Source organism: Cydia splendana, chromosome 6 (genome assembly GCF_910591565.1).
Source record: "Cydia splendana chromosome 6, ilCydSple1.2, whole genome shotgun sequence".
Lineage (NCBI taxonomy): Eukaryota > Metazoa > Arthropoda > Insecta > Lepidoptera > Tortricidae > Cydia > Cydia splendana.
The window spans coordinates 14,134,282-14,151,220 of NC_085965.1; the positions used below are offsets into that span (position 1 = coordinate 14,134,282).

At 39.8% G+C, this 16,939-nt stretch overlaps 2 protein-coding genes across 2 annotated transcripts in view; one reads left to right on the forward strand and one right to left on the reverse strand.

Moving 5' to 3' along the window:
* LOC134791469 (uncharacterized) overlaps positions 1-504 on the reverse strand; it is a 28,099-nt gene extending 27,595 nt beyond the window's left edge. Inside the window, exon 1 of the mRNA XM_063762500.1 lies at positions 138-504. Coding sequence (XP_063618570.1) covers positions 138-290 — 153 coding nt within the window. The 5' untranslated portion in view covers positions 291-504. The remainder of the gene's footprint in view (positions 1-137) is intronic.
* Positions 505-1,389: 885 nt separating this feature from the next.
* On the forward strand, positions 1,390-16,570 carry LOC134791468 (H(+)/Cl(-) exchange transporter 7). Its single transcript, XM_063762499.1, has 15 exons — positions 1,390-1,707; positions 1,862-1,966; positions 3,944-4,142; positions 4,930-5,036; positions 5,756-5,899; positions 6,101-6,278; positions 7,096-7,245; positions 7,802-7,943; positions 8,401-8,539; positions 9,073-9,336; positions 10,440-10,619; positions 11,742-11,951; positions 13,177-13,359; positions 14,185-14,346; positions 15,024-16,570. The coding sequence occupies exons 1-15, from the start codon at positions 1,576-1,578 to the stop codon at positions 15,123-15,125; spliced, it is 2,397 nt and encodes a 798-aa protein (XP_063618569.1). The 5' UTR covers positions 1,390-1,575; the 3' UTR covers positions 15,126-16,570.
* Positions 16,571-16,939: the final 369 nt, after the last annotated feature.

The following is a 16,939-nucleotide window of genomic DNA, read 5'->3' on the forward strand; positions in this document are numbered from 1 at the left end:
AATACCCAACACCCGCGAGAAAGTTAATGGCGCTTATCAGCTTCCACAATCTCGTACGCTTCTGCTAGCTAAACTTTCACACGAGAAAACGGTCCCTTCCTGGTGGTCGGGACGTAAAATAGTACAAACATGATTACCATTATGGACAAATATGTCATTATCATATCCGAAAGTCGAGATTTATCCTTATCACGGTCGAATATTGGAAGTTTAACATCACTGCAATTATCGCCACAGAATGATAAACAAAGGCGACACACTGAATGGAACTTCGGCGGCAAATTACACATATTTAGAAATCAAAACACAGAAAGGCAGTCACAATGAAAGAAAACATTTAGAAATTAATCGACTAACTAATACAAAAATTAAAAGATTTTGTTGAAAATATAACTCAGCATGCGACGATGTAGAATACACATCGCGATTGTCAACCAAACGAGCAAGCCACACACACATATGAAAATCCCATTGTTTACAGTGACGCTGATTACTGAGCGTGTATGCGGATGAGTTTGTTCTACTTGTTTTACTGATAAAATGATAACATTATCAATTTACTATCTACCTGAAATTCTGGGTCTAGACTGTAGGGATTACTTCTAAAAATGACTCAGAGTTTTTGGATGTGTGTGTTATAATTAAATATTTCTCCAATATCCTTTAAAATTCTATTTAAATAGGCATTTCACGATTGCATTATAGGACGTTATCAGTAAACGGAATCTCAGCTATATTTAAAGCATACTTAGTTGATACTCAAGAATTACATAGAAAAGTTGTTTTTTTTATCATTTCAGGATGATTTTGGAGCAGCATCGTAATAAAATCTTTATTTAAAATAATTATTTGCAAATGTATGGTAGTTAGTTAGTTTTCTTTGTTCATTTTGTCTAACATCTATTATTTGACATCTATTATTTTAGGTTGGCGACATTTCAAGTGACAGAACTTCAAACGTCACACTTCAAATAGGTACTTTATAGGGCAATATAAAACAGTATCTTTATGTTAGATAAATATATTATTAAATTTGGCAAAATAAAAGCAAGCCCATACTTAGTAATGAAAACAAAATATCCCAAAGTTTATGTTTGAATAAATATGTAAAAAGAAATTATGGCTAAAACGTCTTAGTTGTATTTTATTATTGTGTTCAATATAAACCAAGTCGAATTTGATAGAAAATAGGACTATAAATTTCCTAAATAATACGATCAAAATAAAACGCTTTGACAAAAACTAGTTACGAAAGAGTCGGAGATAGAAAAACGGTTTAGTAGAAAAAGACAACAAGAGTTTCTTTGATATTTTTAATTTAAATGATTAATACTATTAAATTAAATTATATTTACTTTCTGACACTTTCTGTTCATATGTGGTTCGTAATGTGCCCTAATAATTATAGCACGTATCTATTTGAAACATAATTTAATGTTAGAACTATTTATTAACAGAATAGCGATGGTGTACTGAGTGTAAAATCACACAGTTGTTTCGTAGCAGTTTATATGTCATGGTTAACGTGCCGTGGATATTTAGAAGTGCTTGTGAACTTTGTTGATAAATATTAAAATGAGTACGTCCTCACAAGGACCTGGGGATAACAGAAGTGAAACAACATCTGAGACTGCACAGTTAGTCAGCCACGATGATTTAGCTTCGACTTCCAATTATACTCAGTTGAACAGATCTATTAACTATCAAGTAAGTAATTAATTTGCTCATAATACTTGACTTATTAAAGTACAACATTATATTATTTAGCACTCATTGTTTACCATTATTCTTATATTTTATCAAGTTACTAAATGGCAAGTTTAATGCTAGATTTTTTAAATTATAAATTGTATTGTTTTAGGACCCTCTAGAAGATGAATTTGAAGGCAGTCATGGTGTCAGGCGGAGAAACACAGTGCAGAAGATTGAGCCTGGGTCAACAAATATACTCTCTGCCAAATTTGAAGTAAGCATCTTACAATTTACATTGGTTACTTATGGTTATACTTGCTGCAAAACTAAGTGGTGAGTCAGGTCATAATGCCATCTCTTTCACTCTTGGTTGGTCTTAACAAGGGTAAAGGAGATAGCATTATGATCTCAGTCGCCAGTTGGTATTGTGGCAAGTATAGAGGTTGATAAAAAGGGGGTGGATATATTATAATGCTTATCATTGATCGGACACAATCACTCACATAATTAGAAACCTAATCCATTAGTAAATTTGAATATGGAATTCCAAATAAGATGTGGTGTTATCACCTTAACCCCTGGAACGCCGAACCGACAAACGTACTTGTACCCGTCAGATGCCTAGTGCCGGATCCGTCCCATCCCCCTCAACTGCCGGAGGGTCTTCAATTTTTGTACCCGTCAACTGCCGCGATCAAAAAAAAGTGATATTGTGCAAATGATATAAAACTCTATTTGTAAGTGTTTAGATCTCAAAATTGTAAAAATATAATACAATAAATTTGGTGACTGATAAGGCACAAGGCAGTTGAGACACTTTGTACAGATCTGGGACTAGGCAGTTGACGGGTACAAAAATTGAAGACCCTCCGGCAGTTGACAGGACTGGTACGGATATGGCACTAGCCGTCCCAAGGGTTAAGTACAGTCTCAAACAGATGTACATACTGGAGCAGCCAAGTACTCAAAAACAGCTGAATATGAACTCTAACATCTTGATAATAAATGCTTTGTTCAGATATTGGTAAATACCTTGGCCACTTTGATATATCTGTTGGCATTTGTACAGCACATTTAGTAATGATGCAGGAAACGGGTTTTTGGGAATTACCTGTTGAATGACCCATACATATGTTGAGGATCATATCATATGTATAGGAATAACCAGTAATATACATGTTGTATATAAATGGAAATTGTGAAAATAGTCTTATGTAACCAGCCATGATTAGACGTAAATAACTGTATTCAATTCTATTCTACAATATAACAATTTTAAATTAGTAAAGTAAATTAATAAAATAGTAGTATAATTTTTTTAAGTAAATTGTGGAAACATGACTATTAGCTATTATTCATATTTGAATACTTGTGAAGTCATACTGTGTGATAAATGTTTATCTACTGACCCAGTCTCATAGTTCACATTCTAGTGTTATTAAACTTTAGATAATTAAGATAATGTTACAAATGTGTAAACCTAATGTGTTACGATGTGTTTATTGTAATGCAAATTCTGTCAATAACTGAGAGTTCCAATAATCATTTGTAAACCTTATTGTGATGAGATAAGGTCTAAAGTAACTTACATAACTTAAATGTTTTATGTGACATGTGATTGGCCATAGAATACCACAAAGTAACAAATACTTAGGTATTTAAAACAGCTTGCACCTTGCTATTGAAACAGCTGCTACTGAAATACGAGGTTTTACTTAATATTTGCTATAGAAATTTGCACATAGTCCATTTTTTTCTTGTTAATAAATAATATAAGAGACTATTATCTTCTGGACTAAGATTCTAAAGGGCTAATGTGCTAATTGTAATTGTAATGTGCGTTATAAAATGTTCGTCCGCTCCGTACAAAACTTTGTTCACGGAGCACACATATGGGATCACTTCGATAATGAAAATCGGTTAAATGCGTTTTATTATTGACAGGTAAAAAAAATATTCCTTAATAGTTTAAGTTATACGAAAATGATATCGAACTTAATTTAGTTACTGCACACATGCAGAAATATTAGAAGAAACACTGGATCATCATCATTATTATCATCCATCATCAGGTGTAGCCAGAAGTTGATTGCATCCCTAGGGGATTTGATCAGCTTAATTTCTCCCAAGGAACAATTACGCCAAGCAAAGTCGCCAGAGGCAGAAGTGCAAGATCACAGTCAGTGCCAGTAGTCCTGGTTACTTTCCTTCTTCAAAAAGACTTGCATACGTAAACAGCAATATGTTTCAGAGCTTGGACTACGACACCTGCGAGAACCATCCCCTCCTCGACGAGGAGCGGAAGAGGGGCTACGCCTTCGTCATATGGAAGGACATCACTCGCTGGTTCATCTTCCTGCTCATCGGAATCATCACGGCGTTGATAGCGTTTGTCATCGATGTTTCTATAGAAGAATTCTCCGAGATTAAATATAGGGAGCTTAAGAAATGTATCCTTTTATAATAATTGGCCACAGATGGATAGCCTGGTCAACACAGAGCGAGCATACGCGCGAGACAATTTTCTCGCGCACCACACGGCCAGTGTAGACGGTAGACGTGCCTCGCGCGCGCCGCGTCAGGCTTTTTTGTGCGTGAGGAAATTGCCTCGCGCGTATGCTCGCTCTGTGTGGACCCGGCTAATGATCGCCTAGGTTAGAGGATAAGATGAAAATTACAACAAAATGTAGGGTAAACCTAATACCTGTTTTGTTGCCGGTACCCTCCAATAGGCTCCAATGAGATATAAATCAGTAGGCCTAGCACAGCAAGAGCGCGACACTCGCGACAGTATCTCGCCCGCGAGATAGACTATCCGTCCCTCTAATTAAAACAGTTAGAAAAAACGGGTAGACTACACGTGGGCGAGATACAGTCGCGTCCCTCCTGTGCTAGGCCTACTGCCAGCACATGATTGGCGCAACAGTATCTCACGGCGAGATAAACTACCCGTCCCTCTTTTACTAAAATAGTTAGAAAAAGACGGGTAGTCTATCTGGCCGCGAGATACTGTCGCGCCAATCATGTGCTAGGCCTACTGTTAATTCTTGGAGTAACAGATACGAACAAATAATTATAAACAATTTTAGATTTATTTATTTAAGTTTTAATCAGCCAACAAGGCCCATAATATTACAAGCAGATTACAAGTTACAAGTAAGTACCTTGATTTGTGAATTCAAAAAAATGAAAATATTTCTTAATACCGAAAACATATCCTTAACTTTTATACTTCAGCTGTGGATGCCCACTTGCCACACAGAATGTACGTCCCATACTTGCTATGGGTGTTATCAAACATTTGCATAGTTTTCATAGGTTCTGTGCTCGTCGCGTACGTTGAGGTAAATGTCTCTAAATTACTTTGTTTATCATTAATATTTCAATTACTTATCCTGTACGGATATGATGGTCGTTCTTGTCTACGTGACAGCGTGATAAAACTGTGTCCGTCACTTTTTATCCTGCGATGTTAAAAAGTGACAGTTATTTTATCACGTGGATAAAACCATCCATAATACGCCGGCTGAAAGGAAATTACCATGGTAGTATAATTTGGGTTTGTTGATTTATCTTGTAGTATATCAATGTATTTGTACTTTTATTCAAATCGATGGAAAAGTGTCGGTATTTCTATACTCCAGTATAGGTAGATTCGTATAGCTGCCGCGGGATTTGTACCCACTGAACTCACTGAACGGTCGAAATTCTCATATAAAATCCGCGCCAGCTTTTCTGAAATCATATTCAAACCATCAAACCTATACCAGTAAAAGTTTGAATACGCGATTCTAAAGCTCTTGTTTCCTAGGATAGCGGTGCCGTCATATAGCGGCCGTCTCCATACAAAATACTACTCCATCCATATTTAGCCGTATTATTTTGTATGGACACGGCCGCTATATGATGGCACCGCTATCCTAGGAAACCAGAGCCATCCCACATTAGCGTCGAGCAGCAGTCTCATTAGAGTTGACTAGACGCCGACGCTCGGGAGACGCTAGTGTGGAGTGGCTCTAAAAGAATAATTGGGCGTTTTAACTTCGGATGTCCCTTGTTCTAGCCAGTAGCAGCTGGCAGCGGGATACCACAAGTAAAATGTTACTTGAACGGAGTTAAAGTGCCGAGAGTCGTCCGCATCAAAACGCTGTTTGTGAAAACCATCGGCGTGATCACTGCTGTGGTCGGAGGCCTCGCTGGAGGCAAGGTAAAATATACCTTAATTCGTTTTGTATAAAGCTATCTTTTATTATTCCATTCCTACTACATGAGGTATTGTACATTTAATAATTGATCGTATATTAAATGTTCCGTGGGGATCCGATGCGTCATAGCACTCTGCATATTATCGAACTTGAAAAACCAATCTTATGAACACTGGAATAAAGCTTCTTTTCTAATGTCTCAGGAAGGTCCGATGATTCACAGTGGCGCGGTGGTAGCGGCTGGCATTTCGCAAGGCAAGAGCACGACCTTCAACAAGGACTTCAAGATCTTCCACTATTTTCGAGAAGATCACGAAAAGCGTGATTTCGTGTCGGGTGGCGCCGCGGCCGGCGTGTCGGCTGCCTTCGGGGCACCCATTGGTATGTGATTTTCTTTTCAATAGGGAATATTAGGCAAAGCTCTGCGTTGGTGACACCACTAGGCCCACTAGCACATACAGTAAACAAACCTCATTGACATCATCAATGACACATCATGCGTCACTACGTCAATCACATGGCCTACCGTGAAACACGACAATCGAAGGTTCGGTGTCTGCTCGATAGAGAGGCAGATAGAGAAATTTCGATTTTCGCGTTTCGCGGTAGGCCACCTTTAAACAAACCGCCTTGGTGCATCAATGCCATAGTGAAAACTTGTCAAAAAACTGTTTAAGGCCTAGTATGTATAAGTTACTCTATGGTTTTCTAAAAAAATTTGTACTGCACTCTGGCGGCAGAACATTGCAGTAATACTCCCTATTACCATGGTGATCTCAAACGGCCCTTCTGTTGGCAAACAGAAAGCGTAGATTATAGACCCTTGATCCTGTTTCAAGTGTTCCATAGTCAAAATGGCGAAATCGGAACCCTTATAGTTTCGTCATGTGCGTCTCTGTCCAAATGTCACAACCATTTATCTCAAAAACTATAGGGTATAATTTAATGAAATTTGGACCATAGGTGTATTTATGGTGTACTTTGTGAGCTGCTATTGAGTTTGAAGTTAAAAAAAAATGTATATTTTTAAAATGAAATAGATTTTCATTTACTAAACTTTTTTCATATATTTACCTACTTAATTACTACTGGGTACTTGACCCTTTCAATGGAAGTTTTCTCAAAATAACACTAAAGACGAGGGTCACGAACAAAATTTGATTCTATGAGTTCTTTCAATAACTTGTGTGATTTGCAGGGGGAGTACTGTTTTCATTAGAAGAAGGCACAAGTTTCTGGAATCAGGCGCTGACATGGCGGACGTTCTTCGGCACCGTGGTCTCCACGTTCACGTTGAATTGCGCGCTTTCCGCGTACCATGGGCGTGCGGGGGAACTTAGTTATCCAGGTACCTAGGAATATGTCTTAAAAGTCTCCTTAAGGCTTCCTTAATGCGTGTGCGTAAACGTTCACGTGCACAAGTGCGTTGTATAATACAGATCATTATATTATGAGATACGGCACAACGCTTGCGTGACGTGTGCGTGCACGACTCCAACGTTTTCGCGCACGCGTATTACGTGCCCGTTTACGCGTACGCAGCAGGTGTGTTTTGGTTTTTAATTTCTTTTAAGTTCTGCGACAGTGTTAAAAGTTCATAGTTTATAGCAAACATTGTGTATTTTGAACTTTAAGCTTTAATTAAGTCCTAATTCCAGTTTGATAACTTGGGAGTAAGTTATGGTTCACACTGAACATAGAAATTATCTTAAACTCTAATCTATCTAAGCGCCACTTGCTCCATTCACTAAACCGGGGTTAACCGGTTAAACTGTTAACCCAGTGTCAAATTGTACTGGTAACCATGGCAACTCCTGGTTTACCGAGTTAACCCCGGGTTAAATGGTTTTACAATAAAAGTCTGGCGTGGTCGCATTATTGAACTCGGTAATTTTTTGTCCTAGGCCTCCTGAATTTGGGAAAAATGGAGCCGTTCCCGTTCCAGTTCTATGAGTTGCCCGTGTTCATGTTCTTCGGCGCCGTGGGGGGATGTCTCGGCGCCCTGTGGAATCACATAAACTATAAACTCTCCGTCTTCCGAATTAGGTAAGTAACGATCATCACGAGCTTCCGTGCGTTTGTACGGCACGGGAACGATTTAATCCCCTCTGTGCCCGGCGGGGACTAATGGGAATTAAACGGTTCCCGCGTATCCTCGGCGGGGACAAATGGGAATGAATCGTTCCCATCTATGGCCTAACCTAACCTACACCGACTGTGCTCTGCGAGTTCTACGACCAAAAAGAATGACCTAAAGAGAAGTCAAAATACAGATTTGCATTTCGGTTGGATTACGGGATAACGGTATTTGACAATATATCAACATTCAACAAGGTGACAATGATTCATTATTGTAACTTGTGTACGTTTTTGAAAATACCTAATGCTCCCTTTCGGACTAACTTTCTTCGAGTCTCCTATAAGGCACCCAGACTTTTATTTGTTATTTAACATTTACAACCTTACTTGCACACTAATACAGTTTATAATGGAATGTCTCAAGGTACATAACAGCGCCGTGGCTACGAGTGGTGGAGGCTTGCCTAGTGGCGGCTGCAAGCGCGACCGTCGGCTTCCTCATGATGTACGCGCTCAATGACTGCCGTCCTCTAGGCGAAGACCCTACTAAAGTACCGTTACAGGTAACCATCGCTCTTATTTCGAGCAACATAAGGTACCTACGGTGATAAGTTTATCACCGTAGGTACCTTATGTTTAGTAGGAGTTCCTACTAAAGTGCTCTTATTTCGAGTAGCATAAGGTATATAACGGCGGGCTATATACAAGTCATTGCAGGCACGACGGTCATAGTGAACACGGTCAACGACTGTCGTCGGCTAAAATGAAAACCCCCTCAAGAGTGCCTCTAAAAGTACTAAAAGTAAAAGTACCTACCTAAAAATATTGCTCTTATATCGAGCAGCATAAAGGGGCCTGTGGACAATATAACAAAATGTGATACGTGAAGTTAGTCGACCGGGCAAGTTTAAGATAACAACATTAAACGCTACCGGACCAGTAACTAAATAGTGCAAAATGGAGGTCACTTGTTACAAACCTGATTGGCCAACGCTTACATCACATTGTGATGGCACACTAGTTAAGTTTTTATTCAGTGCTTTGAACTGTCTATAATAGTTACACCCAGTTAAACCAACTGTGTACTTTGTTCCAGCTGTACTGCGCCGACGGCGAATACAACGCGCTCGCCGCAGTCTGGTTCCAAACGCCCGAAGCCTCCGTGCGCTCGTTCCTGCACAACCCCATCGGCTCATACAACCCATGGTCCATACTCGTGTTCGTGTTCTGCTACTTCCTACTGTCCGCGTGGACGTTCGGACTAGCGGTGTCGAGTGGTCTGTTCATTCCGAACCTGCTCTGTGGCGCGGCTTGGGGCCGCCTGCTGGCTATCCTGATACAGCTCATGGCACCTAAGAATGTGAGTATCGGCTACAACCCTCGTTTTATGTACTTCGTGCTGTAGGTGTGACGTTCGGGCTAGCGGTGTCGAGTGGTCTGTTCATTCCGAACTTGATCTGTGGTGCGGCTTGGGCCAACGCATAGCCATCCTGATACAGCTCATGGCGCCTAAGAATGTGAGTATCGGCTACAACCCTCATGTTTATGTACTTCGTGCTGTGGGTGTGACGTTCGGGCTAGCGGTGTCGAGTGGTCTGTTCATTCCGAACTTGATCTGTGGTGCGGCTCGGGCCAACGCAGTGGCCATCCTGATACAGCTCATGGTGCCTAAGAATGTGAGTATCGGCTACAACCCTCGTGTTTATGTACTTCGTGCTGTGGGTGTGACGTTCGGACTAGCGGTGTCGATTGGTCTGTTCATTCCGAACCTGCTCTGTGGTGCGGCTTGGGGCCGCCTGCTGGCTATCCTGATACAGCTCATGGCGCCTAAGAATGTGAGTATCGGCTACAACCCTCGTGTTTATGTACTTCGTGCTGTGGGTGTGACGTTCGGACTAGCGGTGTCGATTGGTCTGTTCATTCCGAACCTGCTCTGTGGTGCGGCTTGGGGCCGCCTGCTGGCTATCCTGATACAGCTCATGGCGCCTAAGAATGTGAGTATCGGCTACAACCCTCGTGTTTACGTACTTCCTGCTGTAGGTGTGACGTTGGGCGTAGCGATAGTGGTCTGCTCATGCCGAGCTTGATGTGCCGCCTGCTGGCCATTTTGATACAGTTCATGGCGCCCGAGAATAAGTAGTATTGGCTACAACCCTTCAGTTGTCTGCGTGGACGTTCGGCCTAGCGATGTCTCTAGTGGCCTGTTCATAGTATTTATCCCGGGCTTACTGTACGGTGCCTTCGGCCGCCTGCTGGCCATCTTGATACAGTTCATGGCCCCGGAAAATGTAAGGTTCTCTTATAGGGACTGTTTATAGGCGGTGCATAGGTATTAGAAACTCGAGGGCTCTAATATTATGGTTGGCCGTCAAGTATGATTTACGCGTCGGCTCAACTGGCTTAAATCAATGCACTAACAATTTTCTGCTTTAACATTTTAATAATATGATAAATTATTCGCAGACGATAATAAACCCGGGGAAGTACGCCCTAGTCGGCGCGGCGGCTCAGCTCGGCGGGGTGGTCCGTATGACCATATCACTGACGGTTATTATCATAGAGACCACAGGGCAGATATCCAACGCACTGCCGATCATTATCACACTGGTCGTCGCTAAGTGGGTTGGAGACTTCTTTAATGAGGTGAGTGTAACAAAGGAAGTATTCGGCAGGGTCAGTATGACCATAATATCGCTCGGTCATCGTCATAGAGACCACGGGGCCATATATCAGCTATTGGACATCCAACTCTATCGCTAAGTAAGTCGGAGACCTCTTTAACGACCATTATATAGAGACCACAGGACAGATATTCAACACTAGCAATATCTCTGCAAAGATATGATGATCATCGTGATGGGATAAATCTTACTACCTGACGAATTCTTACTCTAGCATTAGGTGGAACAGTTATTTTAATTTGAATGTTTCTATTGTTTCTACAACTTCTGCCTTTCACCTGTACCGCTGACAATCTGCTACCGTTTTTTGGCGTCACATTGAACTAAAAAAACCGGCCAAGTGCGAGTCGGACTCGCATTTCTAGGGTTCCGTACATAAGTCCGACTCACGCTTGACTGCACATTTGTAATAGGTTTTCCTGTCATCTATAGGTAAAGAACTATTTTGTGTACCTATTTTTTTCAAAATCTTAGACCTAGTAGTTTCGGAGATAAGGGGTGGGGGGGGGGGGGGGTGTTAATTTTTTGGCTATTGTCTTAAATAACTTCGAAACTATGTATTTTAAAACTATAAAAAAAATATGTCCATCTTTGGGTCACTAATTTACATATTATGTGTACCAAATTTCAACTAAATTGGTCCAGTAGTTTCCGAGAAAATAGCCTGTGTCAGACGGACAGACAGACAGACGCACGAGTGATCCTATAAGGGTTCCGTTTTTTCCTTTTGAACTACGGAACCCTACAAATACATACATTACATACTAACTTCCCCACGAGTGAGTGACGGATTTATTTACTATGGTTCGATAACTTTTATTATGCGATGACTTTACATTCAGCACACGAGAAAGGTGAAACTAAGGTCATAAGGATATTTGTTGAAATATCTTCAATCCTCAATTATTATATCGCAGTAAATGTCGGACTCCGTTTAAAAACCTCATATCTCGAAATTATTTCGAAATAGAACATTTAAAAAAAAATTAACAGTCCTAAAAATCCTAATTGTGCAAAACGAATCAGCAAGGAAACTCTCAGAAACCAGAAACTATCATGATTCATGTTTCTTTCGCATCCACAGGGAATATACGACATCCACATTCAGCTAGCGGGCGTCCCATTACTCCCATGGGAGCCGCCGCCGCTCGCCCACAACGTGTACGCCTCAGAAGTGATGTCGCACCCCGTCTTCACGCTCCGCACCATAGAAAACGTTGGCCACGTGGTGGAGCTGCTCAAACTGGTGTCGTACAACGGTTTCCCGGTCGTTGACCCGCCTCTGGCTGATGACGTAAGTTCCTGTGATATGGTTTGAGACTTTTTATTCCAATCATCCACGTTTCGCTTCAGAAGTGATGTCGCACCCCGTCTTCACGCTCCGCACCATAGAAAACGTCGGTCACGTGGTGGAGCTGCTCAAACTGGTGTCCTACAACGGTTTCCCGGTCGTTGACCGGCCTCTGGCTGATGATGTAAGTGCGTGTGATATGGTTCGAGTCCTAACTTTTTATTCCAATCATCCACAACGTGTTCGCAGCAGCGGCGGTATTATGGTCGCATTTTTATCACTTGTCATGTCATGCGTCACTGTCGCACTTACATACTTGTTAGAACGTGACAGGCATGATGACAGATGATAAAAACCGACCATCTTAACCCTACAGAAGTGATGTCGCATCCCGTCTTCACGCTCCGCACTATAGAAAACGTCGGTCAATGTCATCGAACTGATGTCGTATAACGGGTTTCCGGTTATCAACTTGCCTTGAAGCTGGCAATATAAGTGTCTGTGATACGCTAGTGAAAGTCCGAGGTTATGTTCACATTATTTTCCGAAACATCATGAATGTCAATCACGTGGTGGAACTGCTAAAACTGAGGCTCTAGAACAGGTTATCCATTGTATTGAAATAAAAAAAAAACAGTCAAGTGCGAGTCGGACTCGCGTTCTAAGGGTTCCGTACATGACCCAATTTTTAACCTTGTCGTTTTTTATGTGGATCGTGAATTAAATGTCTTTAAAAAACCCGTAGGAGACGGATCAAAACTAAGTAATTAAGTCCGACTCACGTGTCTAAGTAATTGTCTAACTAAGTAATTAAGTCCGGCTGCACATTTCTAATAGGTTTTCCTGTCATAGGTAAAGAACTATTTTGTGTATTTTTTTCAAAATGTTAGACCCAGTAGTTTCGGAGATAAAGGGGAGGGGGGGAATGGTCGGACAGATAGACAGACGCACGAGTGATCCTATAAGGGTTCCGTTTTTTCCTCTTAAGTACGGAACCCTAAATATATATATATTTATTCAATCAACAGTAGTTCACAGGAATCATATAATTATATAGTGATTGGTACCTCTTTTTAAGTAAATCATTACCTGTGTTAAGAGGTACTGCTCTTCTCTTAGTTGGTAAAGATAAACATAAAAAAGAACATACTTCGGAGTCAGAATTTTTAAAATCTAGCTTTATGTACATAGTTGTATATAATGTCAACTCACACAACTTTGGTTGCAGCAAGAAGTGCACACATACAAGCGTCTCCGAGGCCTAATACTGCGCTCGCAGCTGATCGTGCTCCTTCAGAACAAGATCTACAACGAGAACGAACACGAGAACGCGAACACCACGTGGGCCAGCTTCAACGTGGACATGAACATGTTTCGTAAGGAGTACCCGCGGTACCCGTCCATCAACGATGTAAGACCAACCTTGTGTTTAATATATTTGATTTTAAGACCTGTGCACACGTCTGCGCGACGTTCACGTGTGCGTGCGGCGTGTAGTATACAGATCCTAATGAGAGACGGCTCCAACATTTTAGCGCACGCGCACGTGCACATCACGCACACACAAACCGGTGTGCACAGGCCTTTAGACGAACGCGAAAACGTGATCTAACGTGTCTTATCCAAAGTAATAATGAATAATAAAAATGCCTAGAAGTTTTATAAACGCCTGCAACCTGTAAATCTAGCGCAAGTATCTATCAAATCTCAAACCAAAGAGTTATTAACTGCACTAGTGGTGTAAACATTAAGAAATAGTGTGCTCCAAGTTTGACAGCCGAACTAGATAGCGCTATACGGCGTCATATTTTTTGTGCTAACTGTGAATTGTCAAACGTTAATTTCTGGCAACCAGAGTTACCGCATGATATAACGAGCCAGCAACATTTCTCTGTCATTTCATTTCGAGCCAAGATTTTTTCCCTACTCTTAATACCTCTTCTACGGATGTAGTGCGTAATTGTTTTCCTTCGTATTTTCTCGGAAACGTTCGTATTTGTCATGCTACTTCAGTCAATCAACCTCAGTACTTTTTGTACTTAAGACTGACTGAAATAGCAAGACGTGTTCATACGTTTCCATGAAAATACGAAGGAAAACAATTATGCACTGCGTCTGTACTATTGATAACTCTTTGTTCAGACGACTAGAGTTGCAAGAAACTTCCGCATGTATTACAGGCGTCCATAAAACAGCCGTTCATAAAAATAATCTCGCCAAAAAACTATTTACACAGCTGGAGATATCCGACTGGGAAAAAACCTGCACGATAGACCTACGACCATTCATGAATCCGTCCCCGTACACGCTGCCTACTCGCGCGTCGCTGCCGCGGCTCTTCCGGCTGTTCCGAGCCCTAGGCCTGCGCCATCTGCCTATAGTCAATGACGTCAACGAGGTGAGAGCTGAATCATAAGCTTGTTTAAAGATAGAAGAAAGATTTCAAAATTTTATTAGGGGGCGGTATTCCATCTGTCCAATATCTTTGTCCAATGTCATTGCATCTCACTCTCTCATTAAGAATAATGTGAGACGAAATACTGATTGGACAGGTGCAATACCACCCTAATGAACCCCTCAACTCCCAGTCGCAATATCGCACACGCGTCTAAAATATTAAAAAAAAAACAAAAACCTGGGAGGATTTTGGATTTATACTTGGTCAAGCAAATCTTGTCAGTAGAAAAAAGCGCGAAATTCAAATTTTCTATGAGACAATAATCCTTCGCGCCTATATTTTTTTAATTTGCCGCCTTTTTCTACTGACAAGATTTGCTTGACCAAGTATAGAAGTGCTGAGAGTTGAGGGGTTAGTTAGTTATCCTGGGCATTATTTTATAGTATTAAGTTATAGTCGATCGCTACTCGCTGATCATCGACGGTAGGACTAAGATCCGCAAACTGTTTCTAAATATATTCCAAGTCAAATTTTATGCTCATAATTATTACCCATAGAAAGAGCATCTTTCAACTATTTTGCTACTGCTTGCCCTACTTGATTTGCTGGCCAGATACTAAAAAAATATTTTGGACAAAAAACTAACGCTGCACTATTGTTACTTCTTTTTTTATCAGGTGGTGGGGATGGTGACTCGCAAAGACATTGCCAGGTACCGCGTCTGGAGGCATCATTTCAGCATGGGAATGGAGGAGTTAGTACTCTCCAGTGAAATTTAATTAATTTAATTATGTAGTCAAAAATTGTGTTGAAGTTAAGCGACAAATAATTACAAGTGAATTAGAGTTAGACCAAGAAAAGTCTACAACGATTTTAATACCATACGCATATGTTTAAAATAACACTTGCACTAGTTGACCTGTGTGTGCTATCAAAATTTTTGCAGATTTTTGTTGGTCTAACTCTATCACTTACTCGTCTTTCAGTAGTGAGGCACAGGAACTCGATTCTAATCAGCTTAACTATTTTAAAATAACATTATCATACCATATATTCTATTAAAGAGAATGATGTATGGTTTTTGGATATGTGTGATGCCCTGCCACTGTCAGGTATCTAAGTTCGATATTACTAGAAGTAGTCATTCTAATTCATTACTCCCATTATAACTTAAATGGTATATAAGTATTCTGCCATTAACAACTTTATCAATTAATTGTCACATGCCCACTGCCCAGTGATCTTTGATTATCTTAACAATCGCCATAAATACAGGGTCACTATTTGGAAAATATATATCTATATCTACCTAACCAGTACATACAGTACTCATAAGAAAATTAGAGGCTCAATATAGTATTTCTTATTAAGAATTAAATTATGTACTTTATTTTGACGTGATTGCTAAGTCGGGGCTGTGGGCCTACCGCGAACCACATTCAATGTATTGCCTCTCTTTCACACTTGTAAATTCGTATGTAAGTGTGACAGGGAGGTAACACGTCGAAAGTGGTTTGTGGTAGGCCCTCTGTATGTACATTGTACACTTGAAACCCCTTGTAAGTCTTTCCTGCACAAGAGGTTAGATTTGATTTGAAAACATTTGTTTGTTTATGAATACTAACTAGCATCTAGAAGCAACACTATACACAAAGTATTCAAGAAATTGTAAAATAAAATAAAATTTTATCTTTCATAAACTTAGTCTCATATCTGTTGCAAGCCATTTGAATGATATATTTCAACATCAAAGTAAATTATGTCACAGAATTGACAATAGCATTAAAAATGTTATGGAAACGAAATCATAAAATACATGATAGTCAGTTTTTTTGGCACTGAATGTGTTAAGAAGGTTGGCATTGAAAATCTAAGTATACCTAATATAGTTAAATGGAAGAAATGTATATGAATATCAATTGTGTATATTTGAATTCCAAGGGGCCTGGCAAGAATTGGCAATCATGTAAACTTAGTATCCTCATATATTAATATTGTAATATTATATGATTAACCATTGAATGAATGCTGTGCTAGAGTTTAAATACAGTTGCATTGGATTATTTCCATGAGTATTTATGTATAAAATATTTATTGCTTGTTTTATGAATGTTGTAATAAATATTATTGTTTATATCTGCATTACATATGTATGTCAATGTGATAATAATTTTTAAGAAAATTTTATTGTCTTATGAATAAAAATGTTTATATTGTTTTATAATTTTTATTTTCCTGTATAACATGTTGGCACTTCATAAGAATTTACTTAACAAGTATTGGTCACTTCTTAAATAATAAAAATTATTCGTAGCCTGAAACATCTCGCATGAAGTCCGATATCATAAAGTAACAAAGTCCCGAATTATTTCTTCAGTTGTTAACAAATAGCTCCCAACCAATTCCTGACCACAAATGAATGAATAGTATGACTGGCAATATAACCAAAATCAATAATATGTAGTTAACATATTCATCCATAGTGATGGTCGTCAGCGATTTGCAATTCAATGACAAATTACCAGTTGAAAACTGTATTAAATGCGTATAAAATCAAGATGCCAGAACAAAATATTTCGCTCAATCGCTCATA